This window comes from Leishmania braziliensis, chromosome 5 (genome assembly GCF_000002845.2).
Source record: "Leishmania braziliensis MHOM/BR/75/M2904 complete genome, chromosome 5".
NCBI classification, from domain to species: Eukaryota; Euglenozoa; class Kinetoplastea; order Trypanosomatida; family Trypanosomatidae; genus Leishmania; species Leishmania braziliensis.
In genome coordinates, this window is record NC_009298.2 from 303843 (window position 1) to 318675 (window position 14833).

A 14833-nucleotide genomic window follows, 5' to 3' on the forward strand; every position below is an offset into this window, starting at 1 on the left:
TCACTCTCCTCTCGCTCGCTCCTTCCACCTCCTCCCTTCTTCTTCCCTTTCGCAGTTGTCTTGTTCGTTACAGTAATAGCGCCGCCACATCCTGAGCACCTACTCGGTCCCCTCCAGTAAAGCGGAAAGAGAGAAGAGAAGCAGTGGTGAAGTTGCCCCCACTGGTATATACGTGTGTGCGTGTGTGCGTGTGTGTGTGTGCTTTAACAAGTAGGCCTACACCCGCGCTCACTTGCTCTCAGGGCCGGTACGACCGCAACCTCTACAGTTAAACCTTAAGTGAAGGCGGTATGAACCACAACGGTGTGGCTGAGGGGGAAGACGGCAGCGCCGGTGCCGACACCGCCGCTGCCGTGCCTGTGAACGACACGCTGCTGTACCACCAGACTTTGATTCCCACGCAGAAGGTTACCCACGCCATCGAGGGCTCCTTCACCCTGCCAGACGCGAATGATCTCGTTCTGATCCGCCACAATGTGCTCGAGCTCTGGCGACTCTACGCAGAGGACGCCAACGGCGGTGTGGAGTGTGTTTGCCGCACCCCTTTGATGTCGGCCGTGTACACTGCAGTGGCAGTGCCGACGAGCGCCTCCTCGATGGCGAAGGCCAGTGGCGCGAACAGTGCCACGACGCTGGGGAACAGTACTGCCGGCGTACTCGACGACACGACTACCACGGCGCACCGCAGCGGCTTACACTACCTCGCCCTGACGAGTGAGACTGGCTACGTGACGCTGCTGCGGTACCAGCTGGATGAGCCTCCAGTGCCAACACGCCTGTTCTATGGCGACGACAGCGAAGATGGCAACGAAGACAATGGTGGGAATGGTGGCGCTAGTGGCGGTGCCACGATGCTCGTGACCACGTCCTTGAAGGGCCGCTTCATCAAGGTGAGCGAGGTGTGCCTTGGCCGGAGCGGGGCGCGGCTGACCGTCCCTGGCGCCCGCATGGCAGTCGACCCAGCCGGGACGGCGCTCCTAGTCACTGCGCTCATGCGCACCAAGACGCTGGTGCCCATCACCGCGAATGAAACCTGGGACCCAGTCAAGGGCGTTAACGCCGGGCAAGACGACGACGACGACGACGCAGACAGCGATGCTGACGGCGATGACGAAGAGGAGGACAATGACGACGATGTCGGTGTGCACCAGCGCCGCGGCCCGGTGACGGGTCGTGAGCTTCGGGCCGCCCGGCGCCGGCGGGTGGCCAAAGCGCGACGGGCCAACGGCGCCATCAGCCTCGGCACGCCGATTGAGGTGCAGCGCCAGACTGTCCTGTACTCTGCCTGCGCCCTCGACGGCTACCTCGATCACGCTGTGTTTGCCGTACTTGAGGAAGAGATCGTCGAGGCACGTGACGGCACTGCCACTGCCGCAGGCGAGGCGGGTGGTGGCACATTCCTCAAGAGCATCGGTCAAGGCCTAGAGGGGGTTGTTCAGCACCGCAAGCACTTTGTGCTCTACGCCTACGTGCCGAGCCTGAAGCAGGTGCAGCGGACACAACTCGTGCACGTTCCAGCGACGGCGCACCGGCTCATCGCCGTCCCTGCCGCCCCGTACGGACCAGGCGGTGTTCTTGTCTGCACGGACACGGAGCTAATCTGGTACGATGTGTCCGCCTCACAGCAGCAGCAGAGCTCGGCAGCGGCGGCGAATGGCCGCGTCGGCGTCTTCAAGTGCACATACGCCTTTCCGCGCCGCCTTGACTGCACGGAGATCCTGTACGACCCCTCTATCATCCAACACACGCTGACCTGCTTCGGTCGCCGCTTCTTCATGTTGCTGCAAGATGAGCAGGGCGATGTGTACCGCGTCTTCTTGGAGGCTGGCGACGTACAGCGCGCCTACGAGGCCCTTAGGACGCGCGAGTTGGCCCAGGCAAACCCAGAGCTCTTCCTGCAGCAGCAGCTAGCGGCTAACGGCGGTGCTGCGCCAGCCGCGGCGCTGCCGCCCGTGCCGAACCCGCTGTCGGTGCACTACTTCGACACGCTGCCGCCATCGTCGGCCATGGCGCTCTTCCGACGCGGTTTTCTCTTCATTGGCAACGAGGCAGGCCCGCTGCATGGGCTGTACAAGATCAAGAGCAACGGCTACACGGCAGATCGCGACTACATCGTGAAGCGCGTGCGGCGGGAGCGGGCACTAGCGATGGCGCCGTCGATGGCGTCGTCGCGTAAGGCGGAGAAGGTGAAGGCAGAGGGGGCGGACAGCGCCACGCAGAAGGAAGGCGACAGCGGCGATCGCAAGCGCCCGCGCGCTGCGGAAGCGGCCGGTGCTGCCGTCAAGTCGGAGCCACAGGACGACCCGACGGCGCCGGCAACAAGCCGCGACAGCGCCGCGTCGGCCACGCTTCCACGCGTCAAGGAGGAGCAGGCCGATGATGACGGAGATAAGCAGGCGTCGGCTGCAGCTGGCGCCGTCGCCATGCGACCACCAGCCCCCTCCACAGCCGCTGCGCCGTCTTTCAAAACTCCGACGGAGGTGCGCGTTATCAAGGTCTACCAGCCACACCGTCGTCCTCAGCATGTCGTGCAGCTACAGACCCTTCCGAACACTCCAACCATCACCAGCTTCACCTCCCATCTCACCTCCTCCACCTCGGCTGCAGCTACGGCATCGAACGGTGCTGACCACCCAAGCAACTTTGGTGGCGGGCCGTCGCCGGCACCGGTGACGGAGCAATCAAGTGAGCAGCCGGAGATCTACTTCAGCTACGTCGGCGGACGTGGTGGCGAGAGCGTGCTCGTGCAGGCCCGTTACGGCTACGCCGCGAAGCTAGAAGGTCGCCAGCTTCTCCCAACCGTCTTCAGCTCTGTCATCCCGCTTCCCTCTGCGCTCTCGATGCAGTCCATGGCACGCCAGCAGCAGGCTGCCATCGAAGCAGCCGCGGCTGCAGCCGTGAAGCGAAGGGCGGACGAGAAGACGCTAAGGGGCACCGGCGGTGCGGCGCGCCAGCATGCGCAGCGCTTGAAGGCACTTCGGCAGCTCGCTGCAACCGTCAGCGGCGCACGCGACCAGGTGTGCACCGACCGTGTGCTGCTGTGCACGCGCCAGGGCACGACGGTGTACCGCATCGGCAGTACGGTCGAGCAGGACACTGCCTCGTCTTTCATTACTGCGGAGCGGACGCTTGCCGCGACGACTCTGCAGTATGGCTGCGGCTATGTGCAGGTCACTCCGCGCGGGATAAGTGTGCTGAGCTGCAGTGACACCGCCGCAGGTGGCAGAAGAGTGCACGACACCGGCGATACTGTGGGGGCAGTAACCGTCGTGCCAGCTAGCTGGACGCATCCGCATGGCAACACCGTCCTCGCTGCCGCAGTGACCCCGACGACGGTACTGCTCTCGTTTCATCAACGCGGCGGCATCGCCAGCTTTGACTTTGGCCTGGCAGGCACGGAGCTGCAGCAGCGCGACGTTCTTCCCACCTTCCCACTGGCCCCTGTTGTGGCCCTGCTGCAGCCGCCGGCGAGCACCGTGTCGACAGCTCTCCAGCGCGAACTGCAGGCGCTCTTGTGGAACCCTAGTGCCGCGTCGCCGAGCTCGGCAGCGGCGGCAGCGGCAGCCTCGGCAGCAACGGCAGCGGCAGCGGCGCTGACGGAGCAACTCGCGGCCATCGCGACGGTGAACCAGGAAGTGTACCTCGTACACCCCCGCAAGCTGCGAGAGCCCCTGGAGAAGATCACGTGTCGACGCAGCGGCAGCGTGGACGCCGGCTCGCAATCGGCTGCAGAGGTGACTATCACCTCTCTCCTCTTGACGTACCTGGGCGACACTCGAGGCGGCAGTGACGCAGCGGCGGCACTTATCGGTGGCGCGGGCCCGCGCAGCGGCAGAGGCGCCAGCCGCGCGCGTGGTGGGGTGGCCGCCGCGGCAGGGCGACGCCAGTTATTCCTGTTTGTTGGTCATAGCGACGGCGTAGTGACGCGGTGTGAACTGAACCCGTCGTCCGCCAAAGTGACGGCAACGGCGGAGTTGTGGTGTGGCTCCCGCCCGTGCCAGCTTGTCGCGGGCGACGGCGAGACTTTCTGCTACGTCGTCTCGGGCGAGCGCACGTGGCGGTGCGAGGTGCAGGATAGGACGGTCAGAATGGCGCCGTACAGCTTTCCAACGCGGCCGACCTCGTTTGCGCGGTTTGTGCTCCCGTCGCGGGTCAGCTCCGCCGCCGCGAACGGCAGCGACTCGGCAACCCCGGGCGCGCAGGGCAGCACAAACGAGCAGGACGAGGACCCCCTTGCCGTAGTCGAGTCCATCACCCTCGTTCCACGCGAGAAGCAGCAGGAAGTGGTCATCGCCGTGCAGAACCGCGAGTTGGCTCTCTACGTGTCGAATACCGGCGCCGGTGGTGGCGGCGGTGGCCCGGGCTCGGGAGGCGTTGAGTATAGCTTTCAGCACCACCCACTGCCGCTGGCAGGTCGCCGGCTCCTGCAGCACCCAACACGCCCAGCCTATCTCATTCTCTGCGGTGTCGAGCACCGCAGCCACGGCCGGCAGGAGGTAGAGCGGCACCGCGCTGAGGATCGTGCCTTCCTCACAGCTCGAATGGCGGACATCGCACAGGCCGAGGACCGTGGCGCACACTACGGCGAGGGTCTGTACGGCGGCATCCCGTACACGGCGCCGCAGCGTTCCCTTGGACGCCCCAACGCGTACCACAGCACGCTGCAGCTCTACCACCGCGATGCCCAGCGCCTGCTGCCGCCCATCCACTTTGAGCCAAACGAAGCGATCACCTCTGTCGCGGTGGGCAGTTTCTTCAAGGAGTTTGGTCGCGAACCGGTCGTCATTATTGGCACGGCATCCTCTTACACACACGGAGCTGGCTGCGGCACCGCCGCGTCGTGGCGGCATGGCTTCCTGCGCACATTTCGGTGTGCCAGCGGCAGCGGCAGTGTGGGTGGTGGTAGTGGTGGCGCTGATGCGTTGCTGAGACTGGAGCTGCTACACAGCACATACCTGCGCCCGGATGACAGTGGCAGTACTGTCAGCGGCAAGGATCGTCTCGCCGGCGCCAAGAGTAGTGGTGTCGCCGCCGCCGGCGGAGGCAACAGCATAGACACGGCTGCGAAGCCGGACTACCCCTCCGCGTTGTGCATCTGCGAGCCGGTAGGCATTCTGTTCGTTGGCATGGGCGCCGCACAGGGGCTGCGAATCTACTCGTGGGGAAAGGAGCACCTCCTTCGCCGCCGCCACCTCGCGAACACGCCAGGTCAGCGCATCACCGCCATCGACTTTGTTTTCGCGTCGCCGCCGGGCAGCCGGAACGTGAACGCGCGCAACGTGTCCTTCTTCGCTGCCGACCTCTACCAGTGCCCGTACGGAGACGCCGAGGGTATGCGGATGGTGCGGGAAAAGCAGCTGCTTATTGTCTGCGGCACCGTGAACGCCTCCGTGTTCATTGCCGCGCTGCAGCCCGGGACTCCCGCCCCCGCAGCTGCACATGGCCCAGCGGGAGCAACGACAGCCTCCACACCGTCGTTCCTGCTGCAGATCATTACAGACAGCGTACCGCGGCATATCACGAGCGTTGTTGTTGTGGACGAGCGCACCGTCGCCGCGTCAGACCGCTTTGGCACGGTGGTGTTCTTGCGCATCCCGGAAAGCACACGCACAAAATTTGCCCAACCCGTCCATCAGTTGCAGGAGGCCGAGCTCATCGCTGAGGAGACCTACCTGCGCACGCAGCAGACTTTCCGTGAGGTAGCGCGACACCACGTCGGCGAGCTCGTGACGGCACTGCATGTACAGCCTCAAGACCTCTCGCAGGGCACCGACACGGCTCTTGCGACGAAGATTGTGTACTACAGCACCGCACTCGGCAGCCTCGGCGCGTACGTGCCACTGCTCTCGGAAGAGGACGGCGCTCTGGCGGCCTACCTGCAGCCGCTCTTGCACTCGCACATCCGCCCGCTGCTCGGCCCGCCCACCGCCTTGCCTCGGGCGTCACACCTGTCGCACCACGTGGTGGACGGCGACATCGCGCAGCTACTGCGCGGCGGCGCCACCACGCCATTCTCGACAGCCGCCAAGGAAGACATTGCCGACGCCCTGGAGCGGCAAGTGAAGGTGGAAGCGGCGCGTCGCAACGTATTGGGGCTACCGAAGCGCACTCTGCCTTCTCTCCCGGAGCTCATTGCAAAGCAGCGCGCGCTACTCAGCCTACCGCTATAAGACGGCGTATAGGGAAGAGAGAGACACTGTGACGTATGTAGTAAGTTCGAGGAGGGGATGGGGGCATTGATGAATGCCAGTGGTGTGCGGTCAGGATGGCGGCTTTACTTGGATGGCTGGCTGTGTTAGTGTTGCTCAGCGGTGTGGGTCTGCTTGCGTGTCGCTGAGCCCCTGCGCCTGCAGCTCCGCCGCGCCCACTCTCCTCCCCTTTCTAACGTCTTTGACTGACATCTCGGTCGTCGTCGTATTCCTCGTTTGAAATTCATAGGCTGTTGGGTTAACTCGACCGACGTGGCACAGAGCGCGAAGCGGGGAGGGGCACCATCGGCACGTGCGTGGAAAGAGCGAGAACCATCAGCTAACAGTATCCGCAGCGTGTCCCCACGCATCCCTCTCTGTGGGTCTCGCTCACTCTCTCTCTTCGCAGTCCTTTCCTCTTACCGCTTAGCCAGTGTCCGCTAGACCGCACCCCCACCCGCACACCTTACCTCCCCTGCACTTTTGCTGCAGATCTGACTTAGGTTCAACAACGCACTCCTATCAGAGAAGGGGTGGTGTGGGACAGGGAGGGAAGGGGACGGTAGAGCTCCTGGTGATGTTGCTCTGGTGCCGGTGTGGTGGCGAATGGAGATTTTGCAGACTCCTCGGCGCGACGATGCGCGTAGCCACAGCACGACGCAAGTGTGGCGTGGTGAAGAGCTGGATGCTGTGGGAAGGCGGGGAAGAATGAGAGAGTTAGAAGGGGGAAAAATCAATGATCTCTTGTACGAGCCGCATTCCGCCTCCATCGTCCTCACTCCCACACACACAGAGAGACGCACAGTCCTCCTCTGAGGAAGGCGGGACAGCACATGGTAGGAGGGGGGTACCCCGGCCTTGCCGCAGCGTGCCGGGTCTCGGTCGCACGCATCCACCTACCCCCCTCCCTCTCCTCTGCGTGCGCCATGCGCATCTCTTTACTTGTACTCTTTTTCTCTTGACCATCTTCTCCACCGCTTACTCCCCCCACCTCACACACACACACACACACACACACACACACACGTTCCGCTGACATTACAGCCCACTCACACGGCGCCCACACACACGCACGCTCGCACTCGCTTGACGCACACGTTTCGCTCAAATCCTGCGCTTCATCAGTGGCCCGCAGCAGCAGCAGCAGCAGTAGTCTCTCTCTCTCTCTCTCTCACCATCCCCCCCCTCTCCCCATACCGAGGCTCCACTTCAGCAATGGCCACCATCATCAGCGTTCTCGCCGCTGTGGCAGTTCTCGCCGCCGTGCTCGCGCTGGCCTGCGTCGCGCCCACAGCCTCAGCCGCTACCGCTCCCCCCGCTACCATCTCCGACGCAAGCACGGAGTACTTTGTGAAGCTGTGGGCAGACAAGTACCCACTCAACTACGTGTGGTCCGGCAAAGACATATGCAAGTACGAGGGTATCTCCTGCGACACAGTGAAGCAGACGGTGACGATGCTGCTCCCCAGGGTCGGCCTCACCGGCACCATCCCCCGCTTCGGCTCCAAGTCTGGCTTTATACCCGCCAATGTGCGTGTGGTCACCATCAACCTCATGGACAACCCGGGGCTCAGTGACGCCTTCCCGGAGCACTACGGCCAGTTGACGCGACTGCAGGAGCTGTACCTGATGAACACGTCGCTGCAGGGCACGATCCCACAGACATGGAATAACCTCGCGAACCTGGCTATTCTGGACGTGTCGAAGACAAAGGCCTGCGGTAACCTGCCGGCCTGGGACTCCAAGGGAATGAAGTCGCTCCAGTATATGCACTTCAAAGGTAACAACCTCATGAAGGGCTCCGTCCCGGCGAGCCTTGCCACATTCGGCGCTGTCTCCTTCGAAACCACCGGGAGCCGCCTCTGCGGCTGCATCCCCCTGGAGTTCGGGAGTAGCACCTACATGATGATGCAGTTAATTCGTGACCAGCCCCAGCTGAACACAGCGAACTGCGCGACGACCAATATGTGCACGCCCCAGGACCTGAACTGTAACGCCAAGCCCAACGCCGCCGCGATCGGCTACAGCGGCGCGAGCGTTGCGGCGGTGGTGACCAGTGTTCTCGTCACGGTGGCGTCGCTTCTCGCGTAAGCAGTAAGAGCAAGTCGGCAACAGACAAGAGGGGGGGGGGGAAGAGGTGCGAGGCAAACAAGCGAAGAAGAGAGGGGGGGACGGCCCGTGAGCATGGCTCGCGTGCATACCGTGTTGCTGTTGAATAGGGAACTCTCTCTCTCTCTGTGTTGGATCCTGCGTGCCACTCCTTGGAAACGGGGAAGGGGAGGTACAAGTTGTCAGGTGACTCAAGACACATCTCGCTCCTCACACCCACACCCTACCACCTCGTCACATGGGTGCACATGCATCCCATCGGTAATCCCCCACTTCCACCATCGCCACGGCGGCGGCGGCGATGGTGCAAGCGAGCGTGAACAACTATAAGCACCTCACTCCTCAGTATCTCTCTTCGTGGGCTGTTATTTCCTCTACTTTGGGGAGAGGGGCACCTCCCCACTCACTCATTCGCTCGTTTCCTTCATTTCCTCGTGAGGCGTGTGTTTGGAGAGAAAGCGAAGGGGCGCGGTGGTGACGACGAGTGTTCGGTCTGCGTCTCTGTGAGTGCAAAAGAGATGTGTGTGTGTGCGTGTGTGTGTCTCGGCGGTTTCATGTGGCGGAAGGGAACAGAGAGCAGTCGGGATGAGGCGAGGTGGCGTGCCACCCTTCCCTCCCTCCCCTCCCCTCTTCAATGGATGGCCTCCTCATCCGTGAAGTAGTCGAGAAAGGGGGGGAGGAATGGGGGCTTTGTGCATGGATACGCACTGGCACTGCAAGCTTCCGCCAACGACCTCAGCAATCCTCCACCCACCCAGCACCGCCTCTCTCTACCACCACCACCACCACCAACCCCCTCTTTGGTTTGCCGACTTCGTTGACCTTCATTCTACGTGACTCGCTTGTGCGGCGGAACGCTGCACAGGCGCATCCCTCATCCGCTTATTTGTGAAGTGGCGGTGGCTAACCCGTGTCCTCCTCCCTTTGTACTCCCCCCTACTTCATCCCACCCACCCACCCCCCCCCCGTTTCTGTCGCTTTTCTTTTTCCGCCCCACCGCGCTCGCTCCTCCTGCCTGTCTCCTCGATGTCTTGCGTCTGCAACGGTGCGCCGTCATTGGCTGCCTCTTAGGAACAGAGAGAGGGAGAGAGAACGACGCACGCTCGCGCACGCACGTAGACGGATGCGTGGGCATGTAGGGCTACGCGGTGTGAACCCGGACGTAAGCGTATGTATGGAAGGCACGCGAGCGAGGGAGAGTGAAGGAGAGGTGCCCCGTGCTCTACCTCTCTCCGCCCATTTATCTTTTCCTTTACCATGTGCATCATCATCATTATCCTCACCATCATCGTCTCCATCACCCACCCACCCCCTCTGCCACCCTCATCATTTTACTCTACCTCACTTTCTCCTTTCCTTGGATTCCCCTCTCTCTTACTTTACTCGCTTTGTCTCCCTCGCTCTCTCTCTACACACACACACGCACACATGCACATACCTCATGTGCACGTGTGCGTCCACGTAGGCAGGTCGAGTCGCCCCCCCCCCTCTTCTCCTCCTCCTCTCCTCCTCCCCCTCACGTATGTGCACATCAGTCACCCCTTTCCCTTCTCTTCGTTCTTACCCTTTCGCTTGTTTTGCTTGCATGTGCATATGAAGGTTAACGTTTGCCCTTGGGCGGTGGCGGTGGTGTGTGTCTGTGTAGCTCTTCGACTTTAGATGGTATTCGCCGTCTGCCCGCGTGTATGCGTGCATGCGCTCCGTGACTGTACGCGTCGCTCTGTCTGTCTTCGTGTGTTGTTTGCCCGTCCCCTGTGTGGCTGGCCTTTTCTACGTGCATGTCGGAGGAAGAGGCGCATGTGTCTCGCTCAAATGAAGGAAAGAGAGGCAGGCAGGCAGGCAGAGCGAGGGATGGAGGCTAAAAAGTTCCTGACGTCAACACGAGCAACCACCAAACGAAACCAAGGGAAGAGCGGGGGGACAAGAGAGGAAACGTGTACGCGTCCCCGACGTGCGTAATGACGGCAGCGGCGGAGAGTCGCAGGGACGGGCACAGGTGAAGAAGACAAGTGGTGGGAGCGAAAAGGGAGAAGGCGGCAGCCGTGTGCGTACGCGCCTCGATGCGCGCGACTGCCTCCCCCGTCACCCTTCCTCCCTCTCTGCGGGTGTCTACATAAGGAAGGTCGCGTGTGTGCTGCCTCTTGTGGACTGTGCGACTCGCCGTCCATGAATGGGTCTCCCGTATTGCTCTCTACTCTTCCTTTCCCTTCTCACTATCGCCTTGTTCTCTCCCTCTCTCTCTCTCTCTCTGTGTGTACGCGCACAACCAACACGCACACGTGCACAACCGGCAGTCATTTTCTATTCATTTCAGACTCTTGCCTGCTTGTTGTGTACCGGTACACGAGAGGCGAGCACCATGTCTGTGGCAGCGCCCCCGCTGTGATCACTTCCTACACACACGCACCTCTCTCCTTCTCTCTTTGTTTGTCGCCCTCTGCAGCCCCCCCCCGCCGGTCTGACAGATGGACTTCGCACTGCACCTGACCTCATCGTGCCCCACCGCGACATCCGCCTCACCTGCCGCCACCACAGCAGGAGCTAGCAGTGGCCCGAGGTTTTCCCCGAGAGTGGGGACAGTGACAGCGGCCTCCACGGCACTCCTGACCTCGTCCAACGCGCTGGAGCGCATGCGCAGGTATGACCTCTACGTGCGCATGCACAAGACACGGTGTCGGTACCTCCTCCTCTTGCTGCTGATCCCCCTCTTCTACTTCCAGTGCACCTTCTTCGGGCGGTACGACCACCTGATGAACGCTGCAGGCGAGGGGTCGTACGGGGGGCTGGCCGGCGCTGTGGGAGGGGCCGGCCTCGCTGCTACCGGAGCGTCAGGCCCTTCGAAGGATGGCAGCCTACACTTCGGTCTGGCTGCTTCAGATGCGGAGGCCGCGGGCGATGACAGTGCGCTGACGGGCAGCTCCATAGGCGGGCGTCGCAGTCATGTGCGGCGGCTGATAATCACGCAGGCTTTGAACGCCATAGGAACGGCGATGGGCCGCATGGATCTGTGGGAAGCACAGTGGTGGCCCCCCGTCAAACTGGACACCAGACACGACCGACACGTACTACGAGCAAGGGCTGCACGCTTCTACTCCCAGCGCGGCCTCTCTGTCGCTAGCCCGCAGTAAACCGCCATGGTCGGCCATCACGCAGCGTAACGCGGCTGTCGGGTCTTTTGTTCGATCCGGAACCTCCACCGTACAAGCTGGCGCTGAGCGCCTTCTTCCACACGCGGCAGGCGAGGTCGGCTGGGCCCTGCAATCGCTGCCATGCCCGTGCCATTGACAAGGACATCCGGAATGAGCTGATCAACTACAACGTACTCGTGCGAAGCTTCAAACTTCGCGTACCACTGCTGCTCTATTACAACCGCATGCCTGTCTACGCCATGATGCAGCACCTGCGGCTTATGCGGGTTCGCAGCTACCAACTCCTGGGCTACATGACTCGCGACTACACCTCGCAGAAGCGACCGGGAACGGTGAGGAGAGAGGTCGCTGACAACCCGGACCTGCACGCACGGCAGCTGAACTTCGAGCTGACACGGCTGTCGCTGGTCTTTTATCTGCAGCGCCTGCATCTGCGCGCCCTGCGGCACGCGGACGCCATGCGGCTGGAGACATTCCACTTCCTCCGCTACCTTAGCTCGGCCATCCCCGTGCTGCGCAACGTCTGGGTAGGGCAGGATCACTGCAAGTGGCCCGGCGTCTCGTGCGTCGTCGTCCACATCCCGCTGAACTCGCTGATTGACGACGACCACCCTGCCCTGCAGGCGTTCGTGGAGAGTATTTTCTCTGTCTGCCGTGGCCCAGACTGCCGACGGCGGCGCTGCGTCGCGCCGTCCTGCGCAGCGTACACACACCATCTGACGACGCGCCTGTTCACCTCGGCTGCACCGGCGTACGGGCTCAGGTGGGATCGCAAGGACGGCACAGCAGCGATGGATGAGATGATCTGGGAAAAGACCTCCACCTCATCACGCGGTGCCGCCGGCGGCATCGGCGTGGCAGCGTCACCGCCATCGCCATCGACCACCCCCACTGGCACTAACAGAGATACAGGGCGCAGCGCCAGGGCCAGTGAGGCAGCCCGCTCGAACCGCGGCAGCGCTGCGAGTTCGAAGCGGTCAGTGTGGGCGGTGCAGATGTTTGCGTATGAGCGCCCGCACGTGGTCCTGACAGAGCCAATCTTGCTCGTCGACATCGACGTGCAGAGGATTGTGAAAGAGACACTCGGGGTCACCGTTTCAGGTACCACGGGCACTAACGGCAGTGAAGGAGCCACAGCAGCAGCAGCAGCAGCAGATGCGTCGTCGCCACCGTCGCCCTCGGCGGCTCCCTTTGGCCCTCCCTCTGACTTCGCCACGCCGGCGTACGCAAAGGGTGTCGACCGGCCCTTCGTCGGCGACCTCTTTGGTATGCAGCGCCGCTTTCTCCGGAGAATGGCCGAAGCCGCTCCACGGGGCCTGCGGTATGGCAAGCAGCGCAGCGGCAGCCCCGCCGTGACGATCTCGTACACCTTCGTTGTACTGAAGCTGGCGAACATGGGGCTGCGCGGGTACCTGCCCGATTTCTACGACACTGCGTCCGCGTATGATGAGCGTCAGGCAACTGCAGGCTCCGCAGCGAATGGAAATCGCGCGAGCAGCAACAACAACAGCAGCAGCTGCTGCTGCGGTCGTGCCAGCAACATCCAGTCGCGCTTCGCCGATGACTATGAGGAGGCAAATCTGCCGCCCGCAACAGCAGCCACGGCCGAGCAAGGCAGCAACAAGTCAGTGGAGGAAGTCAGTGCGCTAACCCCTCGCTCCGATGTGTACTGGGGCCGCCTCTCGCGCATGCGCATGTTGGAATCCCGTAACTTGTTCGTTGGCTCCCTCGCAACGGCCGCGCCGCGGCGGACCCTGGAGTCCGTCGCGGAGATCGGGAGGGAGCTGCAGGGGGTGCTGTGTCGGCTGGAGAGGATCAGCCAGCGTAACCATCACGAAGACCTTACAGCCTACTTCTCCGAAGTGGCCTCTCTGGCCCGCTTTCAAAATGAGCGATGGAGTCCCTACCGATGGTCAGCAGCGATGATCAACGCCACGAACAACGCGGCGCAGTCCGCCACGCAACGGCTCTACACCATCATTGAGGACAACGCCCTCTCCCCGCGCTTTGTCGACCCGGTGCATGACATTGATCACCGCGTGCACACCTTCGGGGAGTTGAACCCGCGTCTGATCGGCCTCCTGTCACTCGACGTCTCGGCAAACCCGTTGCTGACGCATCTGTTTCCTCGCACGTGGTTGTCCATCCCATATCTGCACTCGGTGCGGACGACCGGGACGTCCATCCTGACGACGCCGCTGCGGCTGCGGTCACGACTCTACAACCACAGCGACCACTGCTCTGCATCGTCTATTCACCTCGACAGCGCTATGAAGACGTATGCCGAGGAAGCGATACGCGAGCGATGCGGGAAGGATGCGGCGGTGGCAGCAGCGGCGGAGACGGCACGTGACAAGGTGGAGGGGACCTCTGAGATAGGGAGCAGCCTTCACGACAAGGACCTCATCGGTGCCGTGCTCATGCCGCCCTTCTCCAGGATCGACACCATATTCCCTGCCAACAACCCGGCAGAAGCCACCTTCTAGCATCAGAACCCCCTCACCGGCCCGGTGTGTCTATAGGTATGAAACTTGAGCTGCCTTCATCCAAGGCTTGGTGCAGGCTATCAAACGTCTCCTCAGACTGCAGCAACTGGTAAGCTCTCCCACCCCTTTCCCCCAGTCCCTCCGAGTAAAAACCTCCGTCGTATACAGAGAAGCCACTGTGTGAGAGCGATACGAGGGGGGCGCGAGTCAGCTCCTCTGTGTGTGTGTGGGTGGATGTGTGTGGCGGCAGCACGTAGGGGATGTGAGGAACACCGATGCCACACATCACCCCACGACGTCTACGACGTTTCCCCCCACCCCCTCCCCCTCCCCTTTTTCATCACCGGAGAGTGTCAAACACGTTGGCACCACCTCAGCAGACGTGCAAACGGGGGGAGGGGGGGCGAATACACGGTGGGTTCTGCCCTCCGCTCCCTACCCCTAGCCCAGCAACTATTTTAAATTGCGTTTCACCGATCTAGTTATTACGTTCTTCCTCTCGACGCTCTGATTACTCGGCTCATTTACCTTTCATATTTCTACCCATGATATGAGTCGCTTCCCCGATCCACATCCAAACCCTTCACTTGGACCAGTCGCTGCATCTCTATCACTCTTTCACACATTCCAACATCGTATTTACCTTCCTTCTCTACTTATTCATCGCATCATTGTTTTCATCGCCCTCTTTTCACATCTTTGTAGTCTTGTATGTGCGCGCATCTCACACGTGTTATCGCTCCGCCACCTTCTACCCCATTCTTGCTTATTGAGGCACGGAAGCATACTTCCTCTCCCCTGGGACGTTCCTTGTCTTCTGCCTCTCTCAATCCTCTCTTTTTTTTTTTTTCATCCGACTCTCTTCATTTTCGCATTGCTCGAATCGCGTTCCTCGCCTCTA

At 61.9% G+C, this 14833-nt stretch overlaps 3 protein-coding genes across 3 annotated transcripts; all 3 read left to right on the forward strand.

The window, feature by feature from the left end:
• Positions 1-290: 290 nt before the first annotated feature.
• Positions 291-6170, forward strand: LBRM_05_0860 (conserved hypothetical protein; the record flags this gene model as incomplete). Its single annotated transcript, XM_001561850.2, has 1 exon — positions 291-6170. One exon carries the CDS (start codon positions 291-293, stop codon positions 6168-6170), a length of 5880 nt encoding a protein of 1959 aa, XP_001561900.1.
• Positions 6171-7403: 1233 nt separating this feature from the next.
• Positions 7404-8279, forward strand: LBRM_05_0870 (surface antigen-like protein; the record flags this gene model as incomplete). Its single annotated transcript, XM_001561851.1, has 1 exon — positions 7404-8279. The coding sequence occupies one exon, from the start codon at positions 7404-7406 to the stop codon at positions 8277-8279; it is 876 nt and encodes a 291-aa protein (XP_001561901.1).
• Positions 8280-11670: 3391 nt separating this feature from the next.
• Positions 11671-13932, forward strand: LBRM_05_0880 (conserved hypothetical protein; the record flags this gene model as incomplete). Its single annotated transcript, XM_001561852.2, has 1 exon — positions 11671-13932. The coding sequence occupies one exon, from the start codon at positions 11671-11673 to the stop codon at positions 13930-13932; it is 2262 nt and encodes a 753-aa protein (XP_001561902.2).
• Positions 13933-14833: the final 901 nt, after the last annotated feature.